This window comes from Marmota monax, unplaced genomic scaffold, assembly GCF_021218885.2.
Source record: "Marmota monax isolate L192 unplaced genomic scaffold, Marmota_monax_Labrador192_F-V1.1 WCK01_AAM20220418_F8-fsc00100, whole genome shotgun sequence".
In the NCBI taxonomy this organism is placed as follows: Eukaryota; Metazoa; Chordata; class Mammalia; order Rodentia; family Sciuridae; genus Marmota; species Marmota monax.
This window is the reverse complement of record NW_026693872.1, coordinates 4056857-4082655: the sequence shown is the minus strand read 5'-3', so window position 1 is coordinate 4082655 and position 25799 is coordinate 4056857. Positions and strand designations below refer to the sequence as shown.

The 25799-nt window shown below is 41.9% G+C and overlaps 1 protein-coding gene across 4 annotated transcripts in view; it reads right to left on the bottom strand.

Moving 5' to 3' along the window:
- The window catches only part of Dgkg (diacylglycerol kinase gamma), a 211850-nt gene that overhangs the window by 160309 nt on the left and 25742 nt on the right, over positions 1-25799 (bottom strand). For 3 of the 4 annotated variants that reach the window (XM_058585080.1, XM_046462616.2, XM_058585082.1), the window contains exons 2-4: positions 19431-19747; positions 7876-7952; positions 122-287 (exon numbers count right to left, since the gene is read on the bottom strand). In XM_058585080.1, the coding sequence (XP_058441063.1) occupies positions 122-287; positions 7876-7952; positions 19431-19497 (310 nt within the window). In that variant the 5' untranslated portion in view covers positions 19498-19747. Of the gene's footprint in view, positions 1-121; positions 288-7875; positions 7953-19430; positions 19748-25799 lie in introns of those variants that run through there. The other variant, XM_058585083.1, reaches the window with a different exon arrangement.

Here is a 25799-nt window from a genome sequence, read left to right as displayed (position 1 = left end):
CTCACCCCACGGGGAAGTTACTATGCACAGGACACCCTCTCGAAATACAGATTTGTGTTTGTGACAAGGTCTTCGGAGCTACTTCACATCCTCCCACCTTGGGGAAAACTGGTCCATGTACCTGGGCCACTGGGCTCGCTGCTGCTGGCTCCCTCCTTTGGGTGGTCAGGAGTTTCATGTCTGGGCTTCTGGCTGAAGGCCAGGAAGAGGTGTGTGCTCAGGGGCTGAGGAAGTTCTACCTCCAGGTATGTTCTCATGAACAGCTTGAAGACATCATAGCTAACTGGCTGAGAAGGACAAAAAGAAAAGTCAGTGGAGGGAAGTGAAGGAACAGGGAGGAAGGGAAGATGGAAAAGGAAGCAGGAAAATGGTCGGTGAGGCAAATGGAGAAGGAAGTGAAGGAAGTAGAGGTGATGGGGACAGGAGTGAAAGGGCCAGGGAGGTGACAGAGAATGACAGGCATAGGGAGCAGGAGGTGGGAATGTAAGAAAACACGGGCAGTTGCACATCGGGGCTCAACGGGGTACCAAACCAGAGTGGGATTATGTAACAAGATAGGATGTGGCCTAAATTTGGATAAAAAGTGGGTAATCGAGTGAGCTCTGGAGGTGGAGGGCTCTTCCTTTGTCTGGGAGGAGTATGGCTTTAGAGAACAGGGTCTCGGAGAGTGCCCTGGAATCCCAGCTAAGAGGAAGAAGGACTCAGTTGAAAACATGATGGAAACAAATGGTTCCTCTGTGGTATCTCGATTTTCTTCTTGTGCCTTAAAGGCTGTGATTCCTCAGTATTCAGGTTTCAGAAAATAGGAGAGACCAGGAAGAGAAAAGGACAAGCTCCATCCTTCATTATTTTCATCATTCTGATCTTCCCTGGGCAGATCCCAAGATGACAGGGGATTGTGTGTGTCTGGCTCAGCTGCTTCTCGAAACATGTCCTTGGGAAGGTTTTAGGCACCAGGAGAAGAGTAGGAAGCCAAGGACAGAAGGTAGAACCAAGAGACATGCCAAAAACTAGACCCTTTCCCTGCTGCGTCTCTCCTGGTACCGCCTGGCTTCTGGTCCCAGGCTGAGAGCATCCGTGCCAGAAAGAGCTGCTGCACTCAGCAAACACTCAACAACAACAACGACAACAACAGTGTGCAGTGAGTCATCACTGGCTGTGCTTTCATGGCATCAGATTCTTCATCAAATCGGCAGATGCTCCTGGAAATCAGCCTAGGAAGCACTACTTCAAAATCTGCTGTGCTGGTTTTGGTGAATAATAACAGCCATGAGAACAAAATCCCCTTGGGGGGAGCCTACTTGGTGCTCCCATCCAAATGTTGACCCCTCGTCCACCCTGGGAGCTCTGGGAGCCTTCTCAGAACTAGGAGCTGACTTGTATGTGAATGGTTAAGTTTAGGTTCCAAGTCTTGGCCCTACAATCCAATGATCCCTACCTACCCCACTAGGAGCTCATCAAGCAATTTGTATTTAGCTCCAGGCAGGACTGTTCTAGAGATCTCCTTTGCTGGGGGGAAGAAAGCTGTGTTAGATAAAGAATAAGGAAACCAAGAACGGGTAGATTTCCATTTATTGTGACAATTATCCATCTCTGTCCTTTTTCTATTCCGGAGTCTGTGTCTCCCTGGTTCAGGCTCTTTCTGTGCCTCTCTATCTTCACAGCCACATCACCTCAGAATGTTCCTTCTTCTCACATCCTTCTCCTTTTTTCCAGTACAAAATCTTCTCCTCCTACTTCCGAGTGTGACTCACCCAAGGTGACCCCTTCTTCCACTGGTTGCATGTCCGTCTCTGGTTGCATCTTCCAGCATTTGCTTGACTTCTACCAGCAAGCTTGCTCCATGGTCACCGTTGTGAAGCAATCGCTGTCTGCTGGAACTAGTAGAGCATCCTTCTTACCCTTTCCTTCCCACCTCTCCAAAGAGACCATGTTAGCCCCCCTTACCGCTTTCATCCCATTCAGTTTGGGCGCTAGCCCTTTACCTCTGAACCTGCTGTCTTGGAGGTTATATATTCAAACATTTCTTTTTAGACTTTCTAATTTTTTGGCTTCATGACAGCATTTCAATCTTCCTTGTTGAAACTGTTTTCTGTTCCATTTTGGTTCTCTTCATTCTCTATTTTGATTTGATGGAATATTTGCTAATGGCGTTCATTAACTTGTTTCAAAAAGCTCTTTTGCATTGTCTTTTCAAACTATTTTAATTGACAGGACTGTTTTAAGCTGTAGTTTTGAATTCCAAAATGTACTGTTAATTTCTTGGTTAATAGTATTGAGAACTATTGAAATGATGTATTTCTGGAAAACAGATTGTACTAAATGATTTAACAAAAAGCTAGTTTGGTTAGACAAGTTCTAACATTATGCTGTGAAAAAACAAAATAAGTGTGAGACTCAGGATACCTGCCGATGGTCTCAGATCTATCACATTCTTTGAGCCCCAGTTTCTCTTTTCAACAAGGTAAGGTGGCTGGTTAGAAGAGCTCAAGTTTTAAACTTTAGCTTCCTCCCTAAACTAGCCAACAACAGAAATTCTCCCAATATTCTAGACTCATCTTTGAACTCTCAATGACCTAAGACTAGTCATTGTCCCTTCCTTCTGTCCACTGTTCCTTGGTAATGTATGTCATATCTGAACCTTTTCCATGTCTGTTGTCCCTGCTACTATCACCAGTTTCTGACTTGTTTCGTGAACCTTACTGGGACCGCTGCAATACCTCTCCAGGGCTTCCTTCCTCACCTCCATCTGTTGGTCCTCCCGTCTGTCTATCCATGCTTGCCAGATTGACTTCCTAAAGTGTGACTCTGATAAGATTGCTTCCCCACTCAAAAATTTTCCATGACTTCTTTTTAAAAATTTTTTTTGTAGTTGTAGATGGACAGAATGCCTTTATTTTATTTGTTTATTTTTATGTGGTGCTGAGGATGGAACCCAGTGCCTTACGCATGCTAGGCAAGTGCTCTGCCACTGAGCTACAGCCCCAGCTCCCCAAATTTTCTATGACTTCTAATTGCCCAAGAAAGAGTTGTAATCAGTTGATGTAGTACTGTGTGTCTGTACTACATATCATAAAATACATGCAAAAGGAAACTAGATGAAATAAAAACGAATATAAATAGGAGATCTAAGAAGTAGTGTTTCTATGATCCAATGGATCATTCTGTGGAGTTTCTGAGAACTTGGAATCCACAGCCTCCTGTATAATCCACTCCAATCAGAATTTGTAGCTACTTCAAGCTCGTAGACCATTCTGGTATTTTCTCCTATCATTCCCAATGTGTAATTATGCACTCTGTTCATGCTGGTCTCTGGGTTCTTTCCTGGCCAAGCCTCTATGAACTTCACTCAGCATAAACCACTTCCTTCTCCATCTATCATCATTTTAGCCAGGATTTAAAGCCCAATCCAGCTACCACTTCCTCAAGGAAGCCCGACAGGCTCTCCTGTACCTGAATTCCTACACTTTGAACCCTGGTTCCTATTCTGTGACACTTGTATATACTGCTCTGATTAATCTAGTTATTGGTGACATATCTTACTTTTTGTACTAGATATAGAGTTCCTAGAAGGTAGAGATGCTAAGGTATCTGTTGTATTTCATTTTTATATTCCCTAAACCACCAATCATGGTGCCTTGATAGGTTTTTGAATGGATGATGGGTTCCTAGTTGGTGCACTTCAGGAATGGCCTTGTGCCTGGGCTGAGCACCAGTGCAGAACACACCATTGAATCAGACATAGGTTCACACCTTCAAGAGACACGGTGTTACATATACCATAAAGATATTGAAATAATAAATGGTCAGAAGCGGTGAGTTCCATGAGAACTGAGAAAACAATAATTATGGAACTCATGCCCATTTATTCATGTCCCTATCCCAGGGAACAGAATGGCATAGAATAAATGGGGAACACAGAACATTCAAACCAGAAAAGGCTCAGAGGGGACTGGGACTCCTCATGCCATGCAGGCTGAGGAGATTCAGTGATTTGCCCCAGCTAGTTAGAGGCAGAGTAAAACCTGAAGCCAGATCTTTACTGTCTCTGTTACAGATTCCAGGGTTGGCAAAGTTCTACTTGTCATTCCCCGCAAGAACCATAAGTTCAGTAAGTCACTGCATGCCATCCTCAAAGGATATCTGGCTTACAAGAAAATTGTTTATAAGCACAGGCTAGGGGCAGAGTAGCTACTTAGTAAATGCAGAATGTGTGAGTGGGAGGGGGTGGCTTGGTATTATACCAAAACTACCTAACAACCACTAGGAGGTCCACTGGCAATTCTTGGAGTGCTATGGGAATGTCACTACACCCTCATTGTCAGGTCCAAGGAACTCTGCTTTTCCCCCAGCAGCAGCAAATTCCATGCAGGAAGCAGCTGGGCAATTGCAGCTGTTGCAACCTATTTCCAAGAGAACAGGTTCATCTTACCCAGGTGAAGAAGGGAGGAGACTGAGAGAGAGGGCTCACCAAGCATGGGACACTTGACTTCTCAGGATGACAGTGCCAGCCAGACTCTTATTATCATTTTTTGGATAAAACAAATTCTGAGGGCTGGGGCTGTAGCTCAGTGACAGAGCGCCTGCCTTGCACGTGTGAGGGACTGGGTTTGATCCTCAGCACCACATAAAAATAAAGATATTGTGTCCATCTACAACTAAAAAAAAATAAATAAAAAACCCCACCAAATTCTGATGACATAAATAACTTGGTCAAGATCACAAATATGTCACAGAGCTGAAATCTGGGCTCTGATGTGTCTTGAGTCTAGGCTCACAGTATCACCAAGCCACTTGCCTATTTTGCTCTGCTGGGTTTTGAGCCCTCTCTAGCTGTCTGTCACTGGTTTAGCCTCCAGAGGATCTATGGTGCTAATAGGCAAGGGTACATTCATGATGGCCAGATACAGCTTCGCTATTCTATAAACTTTGGATTCCTGTCCCAGCTTTCCTAGCAATCTGCCCCTTCCCACAGCTAATTCTTTTCTTGTTGAGACATTTTAGCAGCAGCAAGCCATCAAGTTCAGGAGAAATTAAACCCTTCTTGTTTTCCCAATCCCATGCCATGACATTACACCTACCAGAAGTCAGGTGCTCTTTGTGAAAGAATGAAATCAGAGTGACAGAGCTCCCTTGGGATGCAGCAGTGCCAGGCCTACAAAGAATGGGGGCCAGCCCTGATGGAGGCGGGGGTGGCCACGTGCTCTCAACAAAAAAGCTGCCCCCACTTCCGAAAGCTCCCGTGGTGCTCACACCCGCGGTGGTCCTGACCAAATTGTTCCTCCCATGCATCAGTCCCTGGAGAAAACAGGCTGATTAGCAGCCCCCGCCAGCCTTTGTTCCCCTGCTTTCTGCATTGGGGGTGGAAGGTGTGGGGCACTGAGTTCTTTGCTGGCTCTGCCATCTTCTCTGCATGGCTTCTCCTTAGGAATGTTGTTTGAAATGGTGTATTCTCATTCTTTTCCCTGTTCTGGCAACCTCCCTTCTGCTTCATTCTCCCAGCAATTAGTGTCTTTTAACTTCCTCTCAGGTGCACCCCAAGAGAGCACGGGCTCTGTTGATTCACTCCCAGGGTCCAGCAGAGAAGGCGTTGACTCAGGTTTGTTGAATGGATGACAATGTGAATAAGTAAGTGGCCAGCCTCTCCCCAAGTTAATCCTTCTGATCTGTCCCATTTCTGGCCCTCATAAAAGAACCCAGGAGCAGGGAAAAGGGAGCTGAATTTAAAGCATCCTGGCGAAAGGGTGATAGAAGAGGAGTAGTAAAGAGTGCAGTTTTTTAAAGTGTCCTGTAAAGTGACGCTGCAAAAATTGCCTCATGCTCAAACTTAAAGATTTTTATGTTTTGTTATCTTCAGTTCACAGATGAGGAAAGTAAGGCTCAAAGGGGTGAAAGCTCTTATAAGATTACGTTCTGGTTGATGGCAGAAGTAGAAGTTTAACCTAAGATTACATGACTCTGGGGTCATGTCTCTTGAATTTGACCCTTTCAGGAAAGAGTAAGTTCCAGAAGGAAGAAACTGTGCTTCTTCATCTTTTTATCTTCTGTAGTGCCCAGCATAATGCCTGGGCACCCAAGAAATGTGCACTGAATTTGGAAATAGAAGCGGTCTTGCATTCATTTATTCATTCAACAAATATTTGTCAAATGACTGTTATGAGTCAGATACTCTTCTGGGCACCGGACACACAGCAATGAACAAATATATTCTAGTGGGAGAGACAAACAATTAATTAAGTAACTGATATGGTGTGACAGATGGTGAGAAGCACTAAGGAAGAAAATAAAGCAAAGCACTTGGACAGGAAGGGTCAGGGAAGAGGGCTTCAAATTTTGGGCAAAGAAGGGGACAATCACCAAGAAAATGACTTGAGTGTAGATGTGAAGGAGTTGAGGGAATGACCTCGTGGAGATGTTGGGGAGGAACATTCTAAGAAGAAGACACAATAAATGCAATGGTACTGAGGCTACATCAACACTGACCTGCTGGACAGCACCTGGGAGGCTAAGCTGGCCAGAAAGGAACGAGAAGGAGGAGAGAAGTAAAAGGTGAGGAGGTGCAGATTGTAATGACCTTGACCTGACCTTTACTCTGAATAGGGGGTGAGGGAACTCTGGGAGATTGTGAGAAGAGTAGTGACAGGCTCTGACATAATTTAACAGATTGCTCCGGATGTGTATGAAGAATAGATGTTAAAGGAAAAGGGAAGAAGCAGGAAGTCCGGTTACAAGACTCTTGGGATAATCTGAGCAAACTACTGTGATAACATAGGTAAGGATGGTTGTGGTGCCGGTGGTGAGATGTGGCTGGATTATGGATATGTTCTGAAGGTAAATTTTGAAGATGTACTTGATGGGGGCTATGAGAGCAAGAGAAAAAGCCAATGATGACTCCACAGTTTTAGCTGAATAATTTGAAGAGTGGAAGTGACATTGACTGAAAGACTGCTGGGAAAACAAGTTTTATGGGGGAAGATTAAAGATACTAATTTAGCTCATGGTAAGTTTGAGATTCCCATTTGTTTTTTTAAGTGGAAAATGTCAAGTGTAGGGGTAAGGGGAAAACCAGGAGAGTGTGGGATCCTGAAACACAATGAATGTTGGGGGAGGATTTGACTCACCGTGGCCAAGGCCATTGGGCAAAACTGCTATTGGATTTAGCCACGTGGAGGTCTCTGGCCATCTGGACTAGGAGTTTTAGTGAAGGAACAGGAGTTACACACTGAAGAAAGGACTTTCAAGAAAGTAGAGAGAAAAGAAGTTGGAGATGAGTATAGGCAAATCTTTTCCATAGCGTTGCTATCAAGGACATGAGAGAAATGGTAGCTGGAAGGGAGAAGTGGAATCAAGAGAACACTTTTTAATATAGGAAAAGTAATTCTGTTTATATGTTAATGGGAAAATTCTAATATATGTAGGAAAGCTGGTATGAAAAACAGAAATAGAGAGAGAGAAAGGGAAAGGGACTGGGGAAGATGTTTGAAGCAGTGCCTGAAGACAGGCCAAAAGAGGGTGGGATTGAATGCACTCTCCTAGCAACAGGAGAAAAGGTACTGTTAGTTGGGTACATGGGTCAGTAGCTTGTGAAGATCTTTTCTGACTGCTTTAAATTTCTCAGTTATTAGCTGAGAATAAGGGGAGTAGGAGGAATGAAATGCTGGGCACAGAGGAGAAGGTGTGATGTGGTCTGCAGGACAATCAGAGGGATGAATGGATTTTTTAAACAATGCCAGAGTGCACTGATGGGTCACTTGAGACTTGAGGGTGAAAAAGAAAAAAAAAAAAGATCAAGGAGCAAGGTCTTCAAGGAAAATAGATTATGGAAAGCCTGGAACATGGGGATTTTAAAAAGGCTTAGAATGGAAATGTTCCTACCTCATGTGGGCCATATTGTTGGAGGCTTCCACCCTCGTTAAATTCAGTCAAGACATCCTTTATCTTCTTGGAGGAATCTGGAGAGACACAATCCACATATGAAACTCTTGTGAGCAGCTTAAAAAAAAAATGAAAACTGAGCCAAGAAAATTCTCTCTGTCTAAGCATGGTTATGATGGAGCAGCCTTCATTCCCAGGACGAGATGGACACACATCCCTTATTCAACCTTCTGCCCTCTCATTTCTTATGTTTTTTAGTTTATTCTCTCCTCTGATGTCTGAACAATCTTTCTGAACTTTTCTTTCTAAAACGGAAGCAGTGAATTTCCCTTTTCCCAGGATAAAGCCTAACCCCCTTAGCTTGAGTTCAGCACTTGGTGATGTGCTCAAGCCTAATCCCTTTCTCCCATTCAGCCTACTTTTCAGTCACCTCTAATCACATTTTCAGAAATCTCTGAATGTACTGGGTACTTTCAAGGTCTTACTTCTCTTTCTTGCAAATTCAATTTTCAATATCCAGTTTCAATATCCAGTAGGTCCACTCTTTTGTAAGATCTTTCTTTGCACTAGTCAGAGTAATCATTCCCTCCTCCAGATCCCCCCACTTGTACACAGCTGTGTGATAGCACTTATAGTATTATAACTATAAACTTATCTTGTTCATCTGTTGCCTAGTTTTACTTTGGGAGCTGTAGTTGGCTAGCGTCTTTATACATCAGACCAAGATCTAAAATATAACCAATGTTCAGAAAAACAATATATAGATGAGTATACAATCATTTGAGTGGAGATTTTAAAACACTAAAAACTTTGCTAATTTTATAGGATGGGTGAGTATTAAGGCCCTTTGGCTCTGTCCTTGGTGCTGAAACATCATTATACACTTGGGCATGTTGGTTTCTTCTAATTCTGGGATCCTAATATCTCTACCTCTCTTTTCTTGATTTTTATTTTCTATCTTGATGGGGGGCGGAGTTTGATCTATTCATCCTGACACAAATACATAACCTCAATTATGTTTCATAATTAGCATGGCTGATTTAATATTCTTATGGCAGTTCTATTATATTTCTGACAGCCGAAACTTTTTCCTCTGGAAGTTAAGCCTTCCCCTGCTCCTCATGCTTTCCCCTTAGCATCCCCTATATGTAATATATATATATATATATATATATATATATATATTGAATTGAAAGAGTACAACAAAAAAAGAAAAAGAAAAAAGACTTAGATTATTCAGGAATCATGGTAAGTAAGAAAATTCTGCTTTCTACAGGAAATAATTCAGAAACTACTGGAGACTTCTTTGGAGAGGTTTATAAAGGAATTGGGAGTCAAGAAAAGGGATTCAATAACTGTCATTAAAAACACATTGTGAGTGCATCCCGTATAGTTATCAGCACTTTAGATATCAAAGAAAACCAGGGTTTTCTATGACCTGCTTCCTCTGTCTCCAAGTATTGTGGATAATTAAGAGCTTCTCAAGCTCCATTATTGCTGCTATTTAAACATCTGAGCAAAGGGCAATGTCATTAAAAGCTCACACAGTGTTCCTTGTTGTTTGGGCTCTTTGAACAGAGAATTATGGTCTTGTGGGCCTAAGTAAAGTAGACATACTTGTAGGCTGGGCTTTCACCCTGGTTTTGCTGACTTGGATTCTATCAAGCAGAAGTTATAATCATTGCAGTATTGAGACATTTGAAATGCCACAGGAAAATGCTGCTGTTTTCTAAAAATGGAAATTTCTTTCTGAAATTCAAAACAGATGTTGAAAAACTAATAGCTCAGTAAGATCCTGGCAGCAGATGCCAACAATTTGGGTTGCTTCCATTCAACTCAGAAATCACTATGGAGTGTCAGATGCTATAAGGTACTGTTAATGAACTAGTGGGGAGAGGATCTGAATAACCATGATAATATTAGCTATCCTTTATTGAGGATGTTTACCTGTATATTCTCATAAGATATCTCCTACTAATCCACACAAATTTGGTAATATTTTTTTCAGTTTATAAATGAGGGAGTTGAAATTTGGAGAAATTAAGTGATTTGCCCAAGAGCCAGAGTTTTAGCTCAGGTCTTCTCCTGCTCAAAGTCTATGTTCTTTTCCCTTATATGTCATTCACTATGGCTTTCCAAGTAATTTTTAACAAAACAAAAAGTATAATTAATGCTGTAGAAAGGATATGAAGCTCCATGAAACACAGAGCAAGAAAGTAGTAAAATTAAGATTGAGGCCGAGACTGAGTCTGTCTTCTCAAAAGGATAGCATTTGAGCTGGGGCATAAAGAATAATCAAGTTTTGAAAGGCAGACATAAAGTGGAAGGAGTATTCTCAGAAGAGACAGAACAAGCAATTGATGCAGTTGTTCTGGGCACCTCAGAACATTTTTAAAAAGTTAGAATCAGATAAAATTTTAGGGCCAGTTTTATAGGGATCTTTAATGCTGAGTTAAGGTTATTGATTTGAATTGTTAAAGATTTCTTTGGATTGTGGAATAACATAACAAGGTCTTTGTTTTCTACAAACATTCAGGAATCAGAATGGAAGAGAGTTCAGAATTAGGTCAGAGCTCAGTTCCATGCTATGTATATTCTAATTATTCTACAAGCTGTTAGACTATTTAGAAACGCCCCCCCCCCTCACATATTTTAGAATCTATTTTAATGGGAGGTTTTCAGTTCAACCAAAGTGATCAGATTTCAAAAATGCAAATTTGAGCACATAAGAACCCTGGTATTCTTTCTGCAATAGTAGTATAAAGTGAGCATTTCCATCTGAGAACCAAGGGAGTGATTTCAATAGAACTTATACTCTTTTGATGTTGTCATCACATTTATCACATCACATTTGGGAGATTCTACAGTTCACCCCAGCAAAAATCATTTGGCCCTAAAGTGCTATGACTCTATTTTTAAAAATACTGCTTTATATTTAGTTAGGATATGTATAGACATACATATTTATCAAATTTGCATTTAACAAGAGATTTTAAAAAGAAAAAAAACAGAAGTCATTTATTCTAAGATATCTGATGAATAGTCTAAAATTTTTTTAAAAAACAATGCAATCCAAAAGATTTCTGACTAAATTTCTATGAAGGATATTCCTCATCATGATTTACCTCAATTTGTTTTATGGGCTTTTTTTTTTTTTTTTTTCAAAAAAACCCCAAAACAACCTAATTCTCAAATTTGAAACTCGTTACTTTCTCTTTGGATGTCCCCTGATATTTTATGGCAGTTTTCTTCTCAGAGGGTTTCTGGGCTGGGTTTCTCTTTCCATGAGGAGTGAGTGGGTATTATGCATGACTAATCCACTTCCATGATCACTGCTCCATTTTGTTTCATCTTAAGACAGTGAAGAACAATGAAGAACTTCTTTGGAGCATTCTCTGATCTTATTTCAGATTCCTAGTAGCGTAACCTCAGTAGAGAACTCTGTGGTCAAAGCCTGTATCATGAGGCTACCACCAGACTCAGAGGACATTGAGTTCCATTTCTGAGTATACAAAACAGGGCCATGGCCACCATTATTTGTAACAACTCCCATTTTGTTGAGTGCTTATTATATACTAGGCACTGACCTAGTAGCCTTAATATTTTATTTAAATCTCCATAACTCCCCTTTAATGTAACAATTATCCCCAATTTAGAGAAGAGAATTAGCCCTCTTTTAGAGAGGAGAAAATTGAGGTTTGTGGGATTCAAGTGATTCCTTCAAGGGCTCAAAGCTAGTGAGTGAGTCACTCTTATTTTTAACATATCTGAATAATATGACACAGCTATGAGATTCACTGGAAACATAAACACTGGCAAATCAGAAGACAAGACCCTTCCTCTGTGACAGTTACCCTCAAGCCTGACTGTGTGTTGGAATCAGATGAGAAACTCTGTACACACTGAAACTCAGGCCTCACCCTAAGCCAATTAAGCCAACATCTATTGGAAAACCTAGGAATTCATACATATTAATCCTTCCTGTGGGATTCAAATGTTCAAAGTTGAGAACTTCTGCTCTCTGGTGTGATTTTATTCTTAATAAGCAAAGACTTGTCTTAAGAAGCAGCTGAACTTGTTGAATAATTATTGCCAAAAAAAAAACAGCACATACTCCAGCAAATCTAAAATTGCTATGCATGGCAGACATGCTCCATTGTTTAAGAAAACGCTAAAGAATTACACCCAATGGGTCAACTTATTCACCTGGTTGACAAAGCAGGGGTATGTTTTGCATTAACCATCAATCCATAGTTCTACCTCAAATCCGTTGTTTAGAAGGCTCTTTTCTGTGAAGGTTGATAGTGGTAACAACTGCACTAAGTTGTTCAATCCAAAATTATTTATTTATGCTCTATGTACCGAGAACTCTGGGTCCTCAATCAAGCATTTGTTCCTAGCATTTGAGCAAGTTCAAAGCCTATATAAGGGAGAAAGATGAAGAGGGGAAGGGAGAAGGGAAAGGGATGGAACTGGGAACTGAAATGGAGTAAATCAAATTCCATGCATGTATGATTTTGACAAAATGAACCCAACTATTATGCATAACTATAATGCTCTAAACAATTAAAAAAAAATTTAAAAACCTATAAGGAAAAAATCTGGCTCTGCTCACAAACAGTTGAGGATGCCATGTTGGTATGGGGCAGAAATGCCCTCCATATAAACAGACAAATCAGAGATTTGTGTTCATAGAAGAACATCAGCTGTGCTGTCTGGACCAGAACCCAGAGTTTTATACATTGTCTTCCAGTTAAGAACACTGAGTATTTGAGCACCAGGTTATTGAACTTTTAAACTTTAAAGTAATCATAAGTCAACATATTTGAAAGTGAACCTCAAAACCAACATATAAGAGTGAAAATCCAAGGTGCCTAACCTTTCAGTCCTCAAAGTTCTCGAAGAGCTTCTTGAATTATAACATGCATACGAATTGTCTAGGATCGGGTGAAAATGCAGATTCTGACAGCAGAATTGGACCAAGGCCTGAGATTCTGCATTTCGAATTAGATCCAGATGCACTCATTAATGCAGGTCATGGACCTCACTTTTGGTGACCCAGGCAGCATTCCTGCAGATCTGTGGGCTGACCATTGAGGCTTGCCTGTCACAAACCAGAAAAGACCATGACGCTGAGGCTATAGGGACATATTCCAAAGACAAGGAAAGGTGGAGATGCAGAGAGAAGGGGAGAAAAAGTTGATACATGAGGAAAGAAATAAAATATAAATTTTCTATATTCAAATGAAGGCTGGAATGTACGAATAAATTTTCTAATTTTTTTCAAGGAGTAAAGAACACAGTGAGATAGATACACACACAAAAAAATTTGAGGGTCCTGAAAAAGACCCTTGAAAGAGAGAGGATGATGTCCAAACAGAGGAGCCAGGACCAAGAGCACTGCATTGAAAGTCCCATCTCTTCAGTCAGAAGGAATTGGGCCCCAGAGCAGGATGTGGAAGCACCTACAAGAAGACCAGCTTCATAAGCATTGACTCACTTTATATCCCACTCTCCCAACTAGGCTTCTTTTCCTGATCACTGTTTATCCTCAGCGTGTAGCTCTTTGCCTGGCACAAACAGATACTCAATAAAGATCTATTGAACATCAAGGGCTAGAAAAGGGATTGAGCTGGTCTTGCTTGTGCCATTTGCCCTATAATTCCCAGGAGCATAGGGGGGAAAGGTAAACCAGGTGTTCTCAACCTTGGCTGCATGTTGGAATCACCTGGTCAGCTTTAAAAAGCTGATGCCTGGGTCCCAAGCCTCCAGATTATGAGTAAATGGTCCAGGGTGGCATTGAAAATGATCAAAGCTTTGCATGTGATTCAGAATCTGCATTTAAACAAGCTGTCCAGGAGAGCTAAACCAAACTTGGAGAGCCACTGTTCCATCGAAATTTCTCCCCATCCATAGGATTCTGGGACTCCTTGTGGGCAGAGTCCTGGTCCTCACTAAGGAAAAAGACTAGTTGTACTCAAAGAGATATGGGTGAGAAATAATCATGGTTCTGTCTTCCAAGAAGCAATGAGAGATACCCTTGTGGGCCTCGGATGCAGGTTTCAACAATGCGTATCCAGACCCTTACATTGTTCTACATACCAGCCCTAAACATTTTCTCTGGCTCCCCTATTCACATTGACAGGTTTGGATTCTGAACTCCATCTACACATTAAAGTCAGAAACTTCGCCTTCATTGGACTCTAACAAAACCTATTTCCTAATAGCACAATGTACTGATTCATTCTTTTAAAATATACTTAAAATGTTTGCTCTTTTATACTATAATTGAGCTATCTATTATCTATTTACTAAGGTATGGTTGAAGGTTGATCTCCTTTGGGCATTTTTTAATTTCTTGAAATGGAATTGAAACAAACTGAACTTGCGATAGAACTGAGAGACTTTGGTTCTAATTCCTATAGTATCATTGACCTTCTGTGTGACCTTGGGCTTCTAGTTTCAGTGCTTTCATTCATAAAATGGGTAGAAATTAGAATTGATGATAAGTAAGATCTCTTCCAGCTTTAAAAATTCTTCATGATCTGAGAAACCACTAGCTGATGAAGGAAATGTTATAGAATTAAAAGTCAAACTGAGGCTTCACCGACTTTTTTCCTTTCTGAAAAAAACTAATAGTTTCTGTCATTGACAAATCATGGAACTTTTAAAAAACAAACAAATGAATCCTAGAAAAATTTCCCCCCATTCCAACAAACAACAGTATTCTCAGAAAGAGGTTCAATCATGGGGGTCCCCATGTGCAATTCTCTCTAAAGTAGAAAAGAAACTTGCTATAAACACAGAAACCATAACCCGGAAAGGCTCCTGAAAGTCATTGAATCAACCAGACAACTAAGGCTCATGTCTTTCTTATAGTGCCTTGGCCAACTCTGCCACATATTTCCAGGGAAAGGAAACTCAACCCTTGAAAGCCAATCTTCTACCTTGGACAGGAGTGACCTATGATTTCATCCTACTAGTCCCAGGGCTACCTCTTGAAACCATTCACAATTAATTTAGCACTTCTTCCAAAAAGCACTGAGATATTTTAATACAACAAACATTTTTTCCTTCCTTTCCCCAGCAAAAGCACACAGTATTTTTATTTTTCTACAATCAGGCTGGAGGCCCCTCACTCTGCCAGCAGGTGGTTTATCCATTGTCCACTGTAAACTGTAGTACCCATAAATACATGTTTTATGTCCAGAGAGGCATGATCAGGGTAGGGCGGGAGGGGACCCAAATTTGCCTTACTAGACACAATGAGTGTGTTAATGCATTCTAAAATTGTAATAACTTATTTGGTGAAATGAAATACTGTAAATGTATTCAAAAGAAGTCTCTGCAACCACTAAAAATCATGCTCCCAGAGCTCGTTGAATGCTGGAATCATGGTCTCTAAAGATGGTGGCTGTCCATCCCCGCCATCCCCATCTCTCACTGTGAGCCACTGTCTATGAGATATGGAATCCATTCCCCCATCCATGGAATCTGGGTCAGGCCTGGAACGGCTTTAAACCATGGAATGTAGAAGGAGCTCCATTCTAGGACCTCTGAGCCAAGGTGTTTAAAAGGTCTGACAGCTGCTGCCTTTTTGCTCTTGGAGTCTTGGGCCATCATGTTAAAAGTCCTGCTAGAAGCAGACCACATGCAGAGGCCCTGGAAGATGAGGAGGTGCTGGACAGAGAGGCTACACCTAGGAACCACCACGCAATGGTCTAGTCATTTTGAGTTGTTCCACTTAAAGCCTCAAACATGTGGACCAGAGACTGATCATGCCCACTGTGTCCTGTGCAGATTCCCAACTTGTTATTCAAACTCAAGTTTTGAAGTGGTTTTGATGCAGCAATAGATAATTGGAACACTGTTAGAGTGAAGAAAACAGCATACAAAATAGTATAGTACGTATATTCCCAAGTTTATGCCTCCACAAGCAGTTTTTATCTTTTTTTTCTTTTTCATTTGTGCATTATAATTATATGTAATAGTGGAATTTGTTTTTTACATATTCGTAAAGGCACAAAATATAACAATATAACTTGGTTGATTTTTTCCAAGAGCAGTTTTAGAATGGATTTTCCCCTCCCAGAAAGCCACCAGAGAATATGCAGGTTTATGCTACATAAATGGAGCACTCCAAGAGCCCCTCCCACTTGGTAACTTCATGGGAGGAAGTTCTCAGTTCTCGGGCTGTACACTTCATTATTTCGCTATTGTAAAGCTCCTGTTTATGTGGTTGTGGAAGAGCGGTTGCTATGGCAATGTGATCTGACTGAATACCAGAATGCATCTAAAAGTGACTTTTTCAGGGTTTCCTCTCAGAACTAATCATTTTCCAAGAATTTTATCTTTTTTTCCCCCTCTCTTATTATAACAACAGGACTGGAGTACCTTGTCTAGTCCTGGGACATAGAAAGGGTGAGAAAGGGTCACAGGACAAAGATGATGGCTGAAGAAAAAAAATCCAAGCTAGGGAAGAGCCACTTATTACTAAATACTCTGGCTTCTCCCTTCCCTCTGCTCCTCAACTGCTCTGCCACATCTGGAACCCCTCTTCCCTTCACTCCCTCCATCCTGGGCTCCTTCTTACCCATTTGCCTTTCTGTGTCTTCTGACTCCTTTACTTCACTGACCCCCAGCGGGGGATACACCCTCAGCCACATTCTCCAGCCTCTTGGTTTTTCTCCAACATTCTGGTTCTCTAAGGTGTCTTAATTCTGATTTTTTTCTTTCCCTCTTGTCTCCACACATGAGTCACAAGTCAGAGATGTAGCCTAACCCCTCATTCCCATTCACACCCACCACACACAGGATCTCTCACTTAGAAGGCAGAATCCTTGTGATGGGGCCCTACTTGGCCTTCTAGTTCTTCCTCCACTTCATCCTATCTCATGTGCTCCAGGCTCTCAGTCTGTTTCTGCATCAGGAAGCCCCCCGCTGGGCCGGTCTAGGTCTCCTACTCCAGGCTCCTGGCTTCTCAGCACCTGCCATACTGTGACATCATTGTTTGGGTCCTGTCTGTCTTCCCCCACAAGGATGTGAGCTCTCTGGGAACAGGAACTACATCTCATTCTTTGGTTCCCTGGAGCCTGGCACATGAATGCATAAGTGGACGTGTCATCAGCCTCTCAAAGTCAACATTCCTAAATGGTTTCCACCAGCCCTGTGGCCCACTATTTCCAGTTTCTACAGATTCAGCCTTTGAGGTGTCTTCAATGGCTCCTTAATGGGGAATCCACTGCAATTTCCCATAAATCAGCATTTCTTCATTATGACACTCGCCATCCCAGCCTTGTCCCTTAGTTCAAATTAGATTTGCCCAAAGGACTCTGCCAGATTTCCTGACCTGCCAGTTCCCTGATCCAAGCCACCTGCTCACAGCCTCCAGTTCACAACTCTGTTGGCCGCCTCCATCCAAGGCACATACCTGACATGCAAGACCAAGGCCTCTACTATCCCTGTCCCTCCTCAGATCCCCATCCTCATCCTCCTGCTCCTTTTCTCAATCCAGCCCAGACTTCTGCTCACCACCCCCTGGGCACCCTCTCCCTCTGGGCCCCTCTGCCTTTGCATCTACCATCTACTATCTGCATTTTAAATCTTTCTCCCTTAGAGTTCACTCAGCTAAATCATCTGATATGGGTTCAATTGTATCCCCCCCATTCATATATTAAAGTCCCAATCCCCAGTACCTCAGAATGCGACTTTATATAGGGTGCATGCAGATGTGATTAGTTGAGCTGAGGTCATACTGGAATAGGGTGAGTCCAATTCAATAAAACCATGTCCTTATAAAAAGGGAGAATTTAGACAGAGTCAGGCACACAGGGACCATGTGAAGGGACTCAGGGAGAACATGGCCAATGATAAGCTGGGATAGGTCCTTCTCTCACAGTCTTCAGAAGTAACCACCCCTACCAACTCCTTGATTTTAGATTTCTAGTCCCCATTGACTGAAGACAATAAATTTCTTGAATCCCCCTATGTGTGGCACACTCTCCTGTATTGATTTCCCTGGCCTTGGATTCCTTGTACCTTGTACCTTTATAAGCTCCATTTAGCCAACACCTCCTTCCTGATGCCCTAGAGCAATTCTCTGTTTATGTCAGGAGCACATTTCTGACACCCTAACAAGATTCTGATCCCTCTAGGGTAGGACTCTTCTATATGCTTCTTTTTCATCCTTGTCGGGCTGATACTTTGCTGACCTATAGAGCAGGCTAAATTAAATTCAAGCTACCCCAGAGGATGATTCCTTGTTCCCTATCAATACATTGTAGAGTTTCTTTAAACTCATCAAGGTTAGACAAAAGAAAGCACAGGCTCCACTGTACCAAGAGGGAGAACAATCAGGATCTATGGGGCTCTTGTTGACCTTGGGACCATGTGACGTCACAGGATGTTAGTCCCAGATGGTACCACAGGGTTAGAACACCTCGTTCAGTCCTCTTATTGTACAGAAGAGGACATGGAGGCTTGGGGTATTAAGGACTGTCTCAAGACGCAGAGCTGGTAATTGTGGGAGGCCTGGTTTTACTTTCAGATCAGTGGTGTGGACAAGGGCTGCCTGAGGGAGAGGGAGGGGCCACCAAAAGGGCATTTGGAGGGGACCTGTACAACCTTAGCCGGCAGGTGGTCAACTTGCTACAAGCCCAATGATCTACAAAGCTGCCATTATAATTAAAAGGAAGGGAAAGGAAATTGGGTGGGTGGGGCAACCCTGCAAGACAAAGGACTCAAGAAAATCAGTGCCATGGCACAATCAATGAAGACCACTCTGTGCAGAGGGAAGTGATCACACAGGCTTCTGCCTCAGCCTAAGCAGATTCCTGTCACCAGTCGGGATTAGCAGTGACCCATGGCGGGCACAGCTAAATGCCCTTGTGTCAAGGGACCTCTCCACTACTGACTTAATGCATTGAAATGGTTCCTGGGGACAATAAATGGGAAACCAAGAGTCCAAGCAAAAGTCCAAGACTTCCCAGATCAAAGTCAAGAGAGATTCACACACCAGAGTTCAGTCCCTAACTGAAAGAAGGTTTTTGGGTCCAAATGCAAAAGTGTTCAAGTCAGTCACTGAGTAACACGGAAACCATACAGATTGCAGCACTTCAAAATTATGCAATGAAGAGGTTTAACTGACTTGACAAAATGCTTATGATGGTGTTGGGTGAAAAGCTCAGGTTTCAAAAACAAGGTACATTGTTAGAACTCAACTATGTAAAGCAACATGCACAGGAGGAGAGTGATCTGAAACGATCATAGGGTTGACCAGCGATTTTTAACCCACTGTTTTCTTCCATGAATATCCCAAATTCTGGGTGAGCATGTATTACTTATAGAGCCTAAAGGTAATTCCTTATATATTTTTAAAAATATTTTGTTTTTATATTAAAGACCCTAATTCTGTGTTTATAAGGCAATAGAAACTGTCAGGCCTGACCTTGCTCTCTGTGGCTTTGTAATAATTGTATTGCTCTGTTCTCCAGAAATACCCTCTCCAGGCAAGATGGAATCCCATCCCATGTCTGTCCATTCATCCATCTACTTACATTCAGAGTATTTCTGAAGTTGGTCAAATTCTTCGGGAGTGAGAGAGACCCATTGCTCTTCACTCATCTTTAAACTGGGTGTGAGCACGTTGAGGCCAGGGATGGAACTGTGTTCACCAGGGTGAAGCTGAGGCCCAGCACAGGGACTCGCTCATTGCAGGTGTGCAACAAATGAGCCCTTCAGGACACTTCTCAAGGGACTCAAGTGCCTATGGTAGCGGCAGGCACATCTCTGAAGTTACGAAAAGTCCTCAGCTATTCCTCAGGTAACATTCTCCTGTTTGTAGTCAAGGTGAATTCACAAATTTTGGCATTTCCTAGGTAGAAGCAGAAAAGACATTGCAAATGAGAATGTTAGAATTAAAAAAAAAGAAAACCCCAAAAGTTCTTTGCTGAAAGATCTACAGAAGGCAATGGTTCAGAGGGTTTTCAGGGAGCAATCTCCCTTTGGAAAGGGCTGAAGAGGGCATAGAAATCAGAACAGCACAACTGCCGTTTGTTGTTTAGCTGTGGGTGGGTGTCAGGTGGAAATCTGTGGCCTGTATGAATATAGGTAGGCCATGCAGGGAAGGCCTGTATAGGTAGGACGTACTGGGAAAGTTTAACTGGTTCAGGTGAGTAGTAGTATTAGGGCTACCTAAAGGAATCTGCATGGAATGAAAATGCCTTAGGATGCCTCATGAGTAATTACAGGAACAGTAATCTATAAGGGGAGATTTGAAAGGTGAGCCATTCTCTCCTTCACTGATCTCTAAATTCTACTATTATAGCTGCTTACCTTCCCCTGGTGAGCCATTTTGAAAATTCATATAATCCCAAGATTGGCTAACATCTAGTGATAGAAGCAGTTCTGTGTCCTCTCAGAGCCACAAAAAGGAGGTAAGAGGGAAGGCCTGCTGGCCTCAGTGCTGAGGGGCCTAAATGAAGGGAAAGGGAATGGACTCAGAAAAATGGTGTCTTTTTCTTTTATCCCCTCCCAGCACGGCATATTACAGTAAATCAGTTCTGTGGGATATAAAATTAATGTAGTAGGCCAGGACCAGCACTTAAAAACATGAAATAGAACAGGGTAGAATGGAATGGAGTTGAAAATATTACTGTGCAGCTACCATAGTAAAAGTATGCCTTGCCTGGGGACTTGCCTTTCAGTTATACATGTATGTGTAGACTGATCATAATTAGGAGTATATTTCTTGTTCTGGTTGAGATTTAAAAAATTTGGTTGGAAACCATCGACCCAATAGGAGGAGAAATAAAGACGAGTTGCAACACAGGATCCTACGTTACTAAAGAATAAGCCATTGCCTGGCACGGTGGCGCATGCCTGTAATCCCAGAGGCTTAGAAGGCTGAAGCCAGGGGGATCGTGAGTTCAAAGCCAGCCTCAGCAAAAGTGAGGTGCTAAGCAACTCAGTGAGACCCTGTCTCTAAATAAAATAGGGCTGGGGATGTGGCTCAGTGGTCGAGTACCCCTAAGTTCAATCCCCAGTACCAAAAAAAAAATGGTTTTAATAAAATAGTATCCATCCTGGGAACCAACTTTAAAGCAGGTTTGGGGATCCTGGAGCATACAAGCAATGTAGGATGGAGGTCCCACTGGGCAGGCATATGTGGGGAGTTCTCTGGAGAAGTGAACAGGTGGGCAGATGGGGGCTGACCAGATGCAGGGGTGGGGGGGAGAGGGACTCCAGTTCTGTAAGGAAGGGCAGTAGTTGGGAGTGCATGGCTGGCAGGTGAGATGCCTGCATCACTGGGAGCATTTAAGAGTGAATTTCTTCCCTCTATAAAGGCCCAGTCTCTCCTTAATCAAGGGGCAAATTGGATTCTGCACTTGGCACCTGCCCTTGCTGATCACCAGTTCCAAATCCCACAGGCAGCCTTTCAATTCTCCCTTGCTTCATCACAGTCTGTGCCATGGCAGAAAACCACGTTGAACCTTGCTTATCTTTCTGAGTGTTCCTTGTCTCTGTCTCCTTTGGTCTCTTCTTTCTGTAAACATTGGTGTTTCCAAAATTCTATCTTCAACTGTCTCCTCACTCTACCTCCTTCCCTTCCCTGAGGGACCTCATCTGTCTCCACAGCTTCACTTACTCTCCAGGGCTAAGTTCTTTCCCAATGTGGATCTGAATATTTGGATCTTCAGAGTCCTTCATCCAGATGTAAATATCCAAGTTTCTACCGTGACTTTGCTGCTGATTGTTCCAAACCACCTTAAGCTGGCACCTTCCAGGTCTCCAGCCCGATCCTACTCTGCATGCTGATCAAGCCTTACCAGGGCTACACCCAGGCCTGAGGCTGAAGGTCCACCTAAGCTCCTCCCCTTTCTCTCCTGCTAAGTCCAAGCACCCATCCAGGAGTGTGGCTGTGTCTCACATATCCCCTCCTCACCAGCACACCAGGCCCCCATCATCTTCTGCCTTGTCTTTGACAACAGCCTCCTCTGGTCTCCTAGTCTTAAGTTTTTCTCTCTTCCCCTTGGTCTGCTCTGCAAATTACCAACCAGATCACATCTCTCCAAGTAACAGAATTTTTCAGTGCTTTCTGTTGCTTATAGAATAAGATGTAATCTTCTTTTCATGATACATGAGCTCTTTATGATCTAGTCCCAGATCATCAATTCAGTCCCAAAGCAAGAGATGTCTTTTAGAAATGTTTTCCATCTTACTAGGGAGTTCAACATTACAACTGCAATTACCAATGCTGCTATCATTTAATGGACACTCATTTCACACTGTGCTATATGCTTTATGTACCTTATCTAATTTAGTCCTCATAAGAACACGTACATTAAGTATAGTCATGAACTGCAAAATGACTTTGGTCAACAACAGACTATAGACCTCATATGCGATAGTGGTCCCAAAAGATTATAATGGAGCTGGAAAATTCCTATGGCCTAGTGATATTCTCGCTATCATGTCATAGCTCCACACATTACTCGTGTTGGTGGTAATACTAGTATAAACAAACCTACTACACTGCCAGTAATATGAAAGCATAGCACATACACTGCAAACAACATGTAATACTTGATAGTAAACGAATAAGTTACTGGTTTATGTATATACTACGCAATACTTTTTATCATTATTTTAACATGTTCTCCTACTTATTAAACAAAAAGCTTACTAAACTAATAGGCCATACTATGATGGCAGTGGCCTCATACACCCCATGTAACAACATCCATCATTCACATCAAGAGACTGTGTTGAGTGTTGGACCTAATACCTAAGTTTGTGTAAGTAACTGTATGTTGTTCACACAAAACCAAAACTGCCTAACAATGCAGCTCTTAGAACACACCCCTGCCATTAAATGAAAAGTGACTGTATTGCTGTCTCTATTTTGCAAGTGAGGAAAATGAGGAGGCAGAAAAAGGAGAAAAAGGCAGCCACCACTGCTTTGGTTTAAGAATGCCTCAATGGTATAATTATTCTTCACATTTTCGTAAGCAGAATTCTAAGAAGACCCAGAGACATACCACATGATAGGGCAACATTGGACTCAATGCCAAAGGCAAGGAATTGGAATCTGAGGCTCTGTCTCTTGTTGATTTGATTCTAGATAAATCTTTCATTACTTCAACTTCAGCTTTTTCCTCTTAAAAATGAGGATACCAGCAGGGTATGGTGGCACATATCCATAATCCCAGTGGCTCAAGAGACTGAGGCAGGAGGATCACAAGTTTAAGGCTAGCCTCAGCAACTTAGTGAGGCTCTGAGCAACTTAGCAAGACCCTGTCTCAAAATAAAAAATAAAAAGGGCTGTGGCTATGGCTGAGTGGTTAAGTGCCTCTGGGTTTAATCCCTGGTACTAGGAAAAAAAAATTGGTGAGGATATCGATTTTGAAAAAAGGCTCACTGAGTTGGTGTTAGGAATAAGTGAGTTAATATATGCAGAATACTAAGCCCCCAAATTCCCACTTAGCACAATGCCTGTCATGTAGTGAACACTCAATGAATACTTACTCTTCTTACCCACTACTGACACAGTGCTTAGCAATATGGCTTAAGCAGTCAGCTGACAGCAGTTGGAAGGAAGGTCTGCAGTGTGTCACAGACTTCGAAACCTCCTCTTAATCTTGTTCCAGGTGGCTGAATTTTGTAATTACTGTCAAAGTTTTATCCACTAATTTTAATATTCACTCTTGCCTAGATTAATTATTACTATGATAGTGATTTTCTAATTCCATCATTCTCTATATATTTATTAGTTGAGAATCTACTGCAAGAAGGAGCTTTCCCTTCTCCTTTATTTATTTATATCAGATATATATATAAATTATTACGTCAGTATATATGTACTATGAAAAGTACATATATAATAAATACATATTATATTAAGTAAACATATAAATAATGAGCACATATAAATAAGTATAAAATATGTTGCTCTAATATATATTATATTTATTATATATATTATGTTATATATATAATATATATAATATATATTCAATTATATTCATGGATTCTTATTTTATCCTGTGGGTTATAATTCATTGCTATCTTTATTTGTTTGGATTCTCAAACTGTCTCAGATTTGAACAGCAGAAGCTCATTCCAAGTGGTTCCTTATTTTTTAACATATTCCCTACAGGTCTAGGAAATACATGCATATGCACACAGACATCTCATCTCTGTCTACCTCTCCATCCATCCGTCACCCTGACTTCATGCTCATGCCTCCAACTCCAGTCCAACAATGTCCATTTTAGCCTTCCCCTTGTTCCATATTTTTAAGCCCTCTCCTCCAACAAATTTTGTTTCCATTGACAAGATACTTATTTGTTCAACCTTACCTTACACAGAAATTTCAGAACCGCTAGTTCACACCTCTATGAAAAAGAGTTCACAGGTTCTTTGATTTTCAGGCAACAGTCTCTCCTCAAAAGATTATTTTCCGAAGTTGCTCGCGTCAGTTCTTTCCCACCCCCATTACTTTCTGTTTGAATTTCACTTTAGGGTGTTTTCGCCATTCCCAGGGATTCTTTTCAGTGTGGTTCCAAATGCCTGAATCATATTAAAGGGTATACCCAGGGAAGCACTGTTTCCCCCCTTTCTTTTTTTCTCTGTTCCTATCCCTCTTTTTTCCATCTTATTCCCACTCACCCTGAAAGTTTCTTGTCAATCTTTCCTGTGTTTATTTTTGCACAGTGAGCAGACGCATGGACACCTTATTTCCCTTTCCCCCTTCCACAAAAGACAGCACATGATAGATGGTTGTTTGCATTGTTTTTTTACTTAACCATGTAGTCTATGAATCACTCCATATCTATTCATAGAGATCTTCCTCATTTGGAACCAAATGTGACTCTAACAATTCCATTTCAGAGGCTTCTTGGGGCTTAATGGGCCAACTCCTCAGCCAGTTCCAGAGGTCCTTTACCCATGGTGATAATTCACCTCCCCATTCTCACCCCAATTACCTCCTCCCACACACATTTTATGCTTTAGCCAGATGGACCTTCTGTCTACTTCTAGCACTAGCAAAGTGCCTGACACATGGCAGGACCTCAGAAATATGCCATGCCTTTAATCGACCTGGGATGCCCTTTATTACTTCCTTCCTATAACAAACCACTTTGCTACTCATCTCTCTGCTTCCGTATAAAAAGTTGCTTCTTTCCTTTTTGGAACTCTTTGAACAAATTTATCTGCTCTTCTAGTTGTGTTCCATAGAACTCCACATGTTTCTGTATTGACATTGACAGTCCCATATGGGAGACAAACACTTAAAAGCTCCATGGGGCTGGAGTTGTAGCTCAGAGGTAGAGCACTTGCCTCGCAAGTGTGAGGCAATGGGTTCGATCCTAGCACTACATAAAAACAAATAAAGGCATTGACTCCATATACAACTAAAAATAAAAAATAAAAAAAAAACAAACACAGTCACAAGCTGCAAGGGTAGTGGTACAGATATGGCCAGGGCATTATGGGACTGAGCAGCCATAGAGGTCAGGAAGCTTCCTGAAAGAGCTGATGTGCCTGGTGAGGAGGGGTAAGGAGGGGAAGAGGTGTCTGTTGTAATAACTCAACAAATGCTCTTATTATTACCATCATTGTTCCATTGTAGCTCAGGCCTTGGCTTCACAGGGGAAGGAATGGCACTGTTCTTTATTTCTGCCAGGAGAAAACAGAGGCCTGAAACACTGCTTGATTCTGTAAATGGATCCCACATGACAGCCCACCTCTGCCTTTCTGCCCTTTGATGGGGATGACAGCTCTCGCACAAGAGGGCTGCTGGAGCTCCCATCAACCGGCTTTTCCTCTCAGCAGCCAGCCCAATCACTTTCCTCTCAGAGGCTCCTTTCAGTGTAAACAATCTTCTTATTACCACCCTGAGCATCTTTCCTGACAGGACAAAA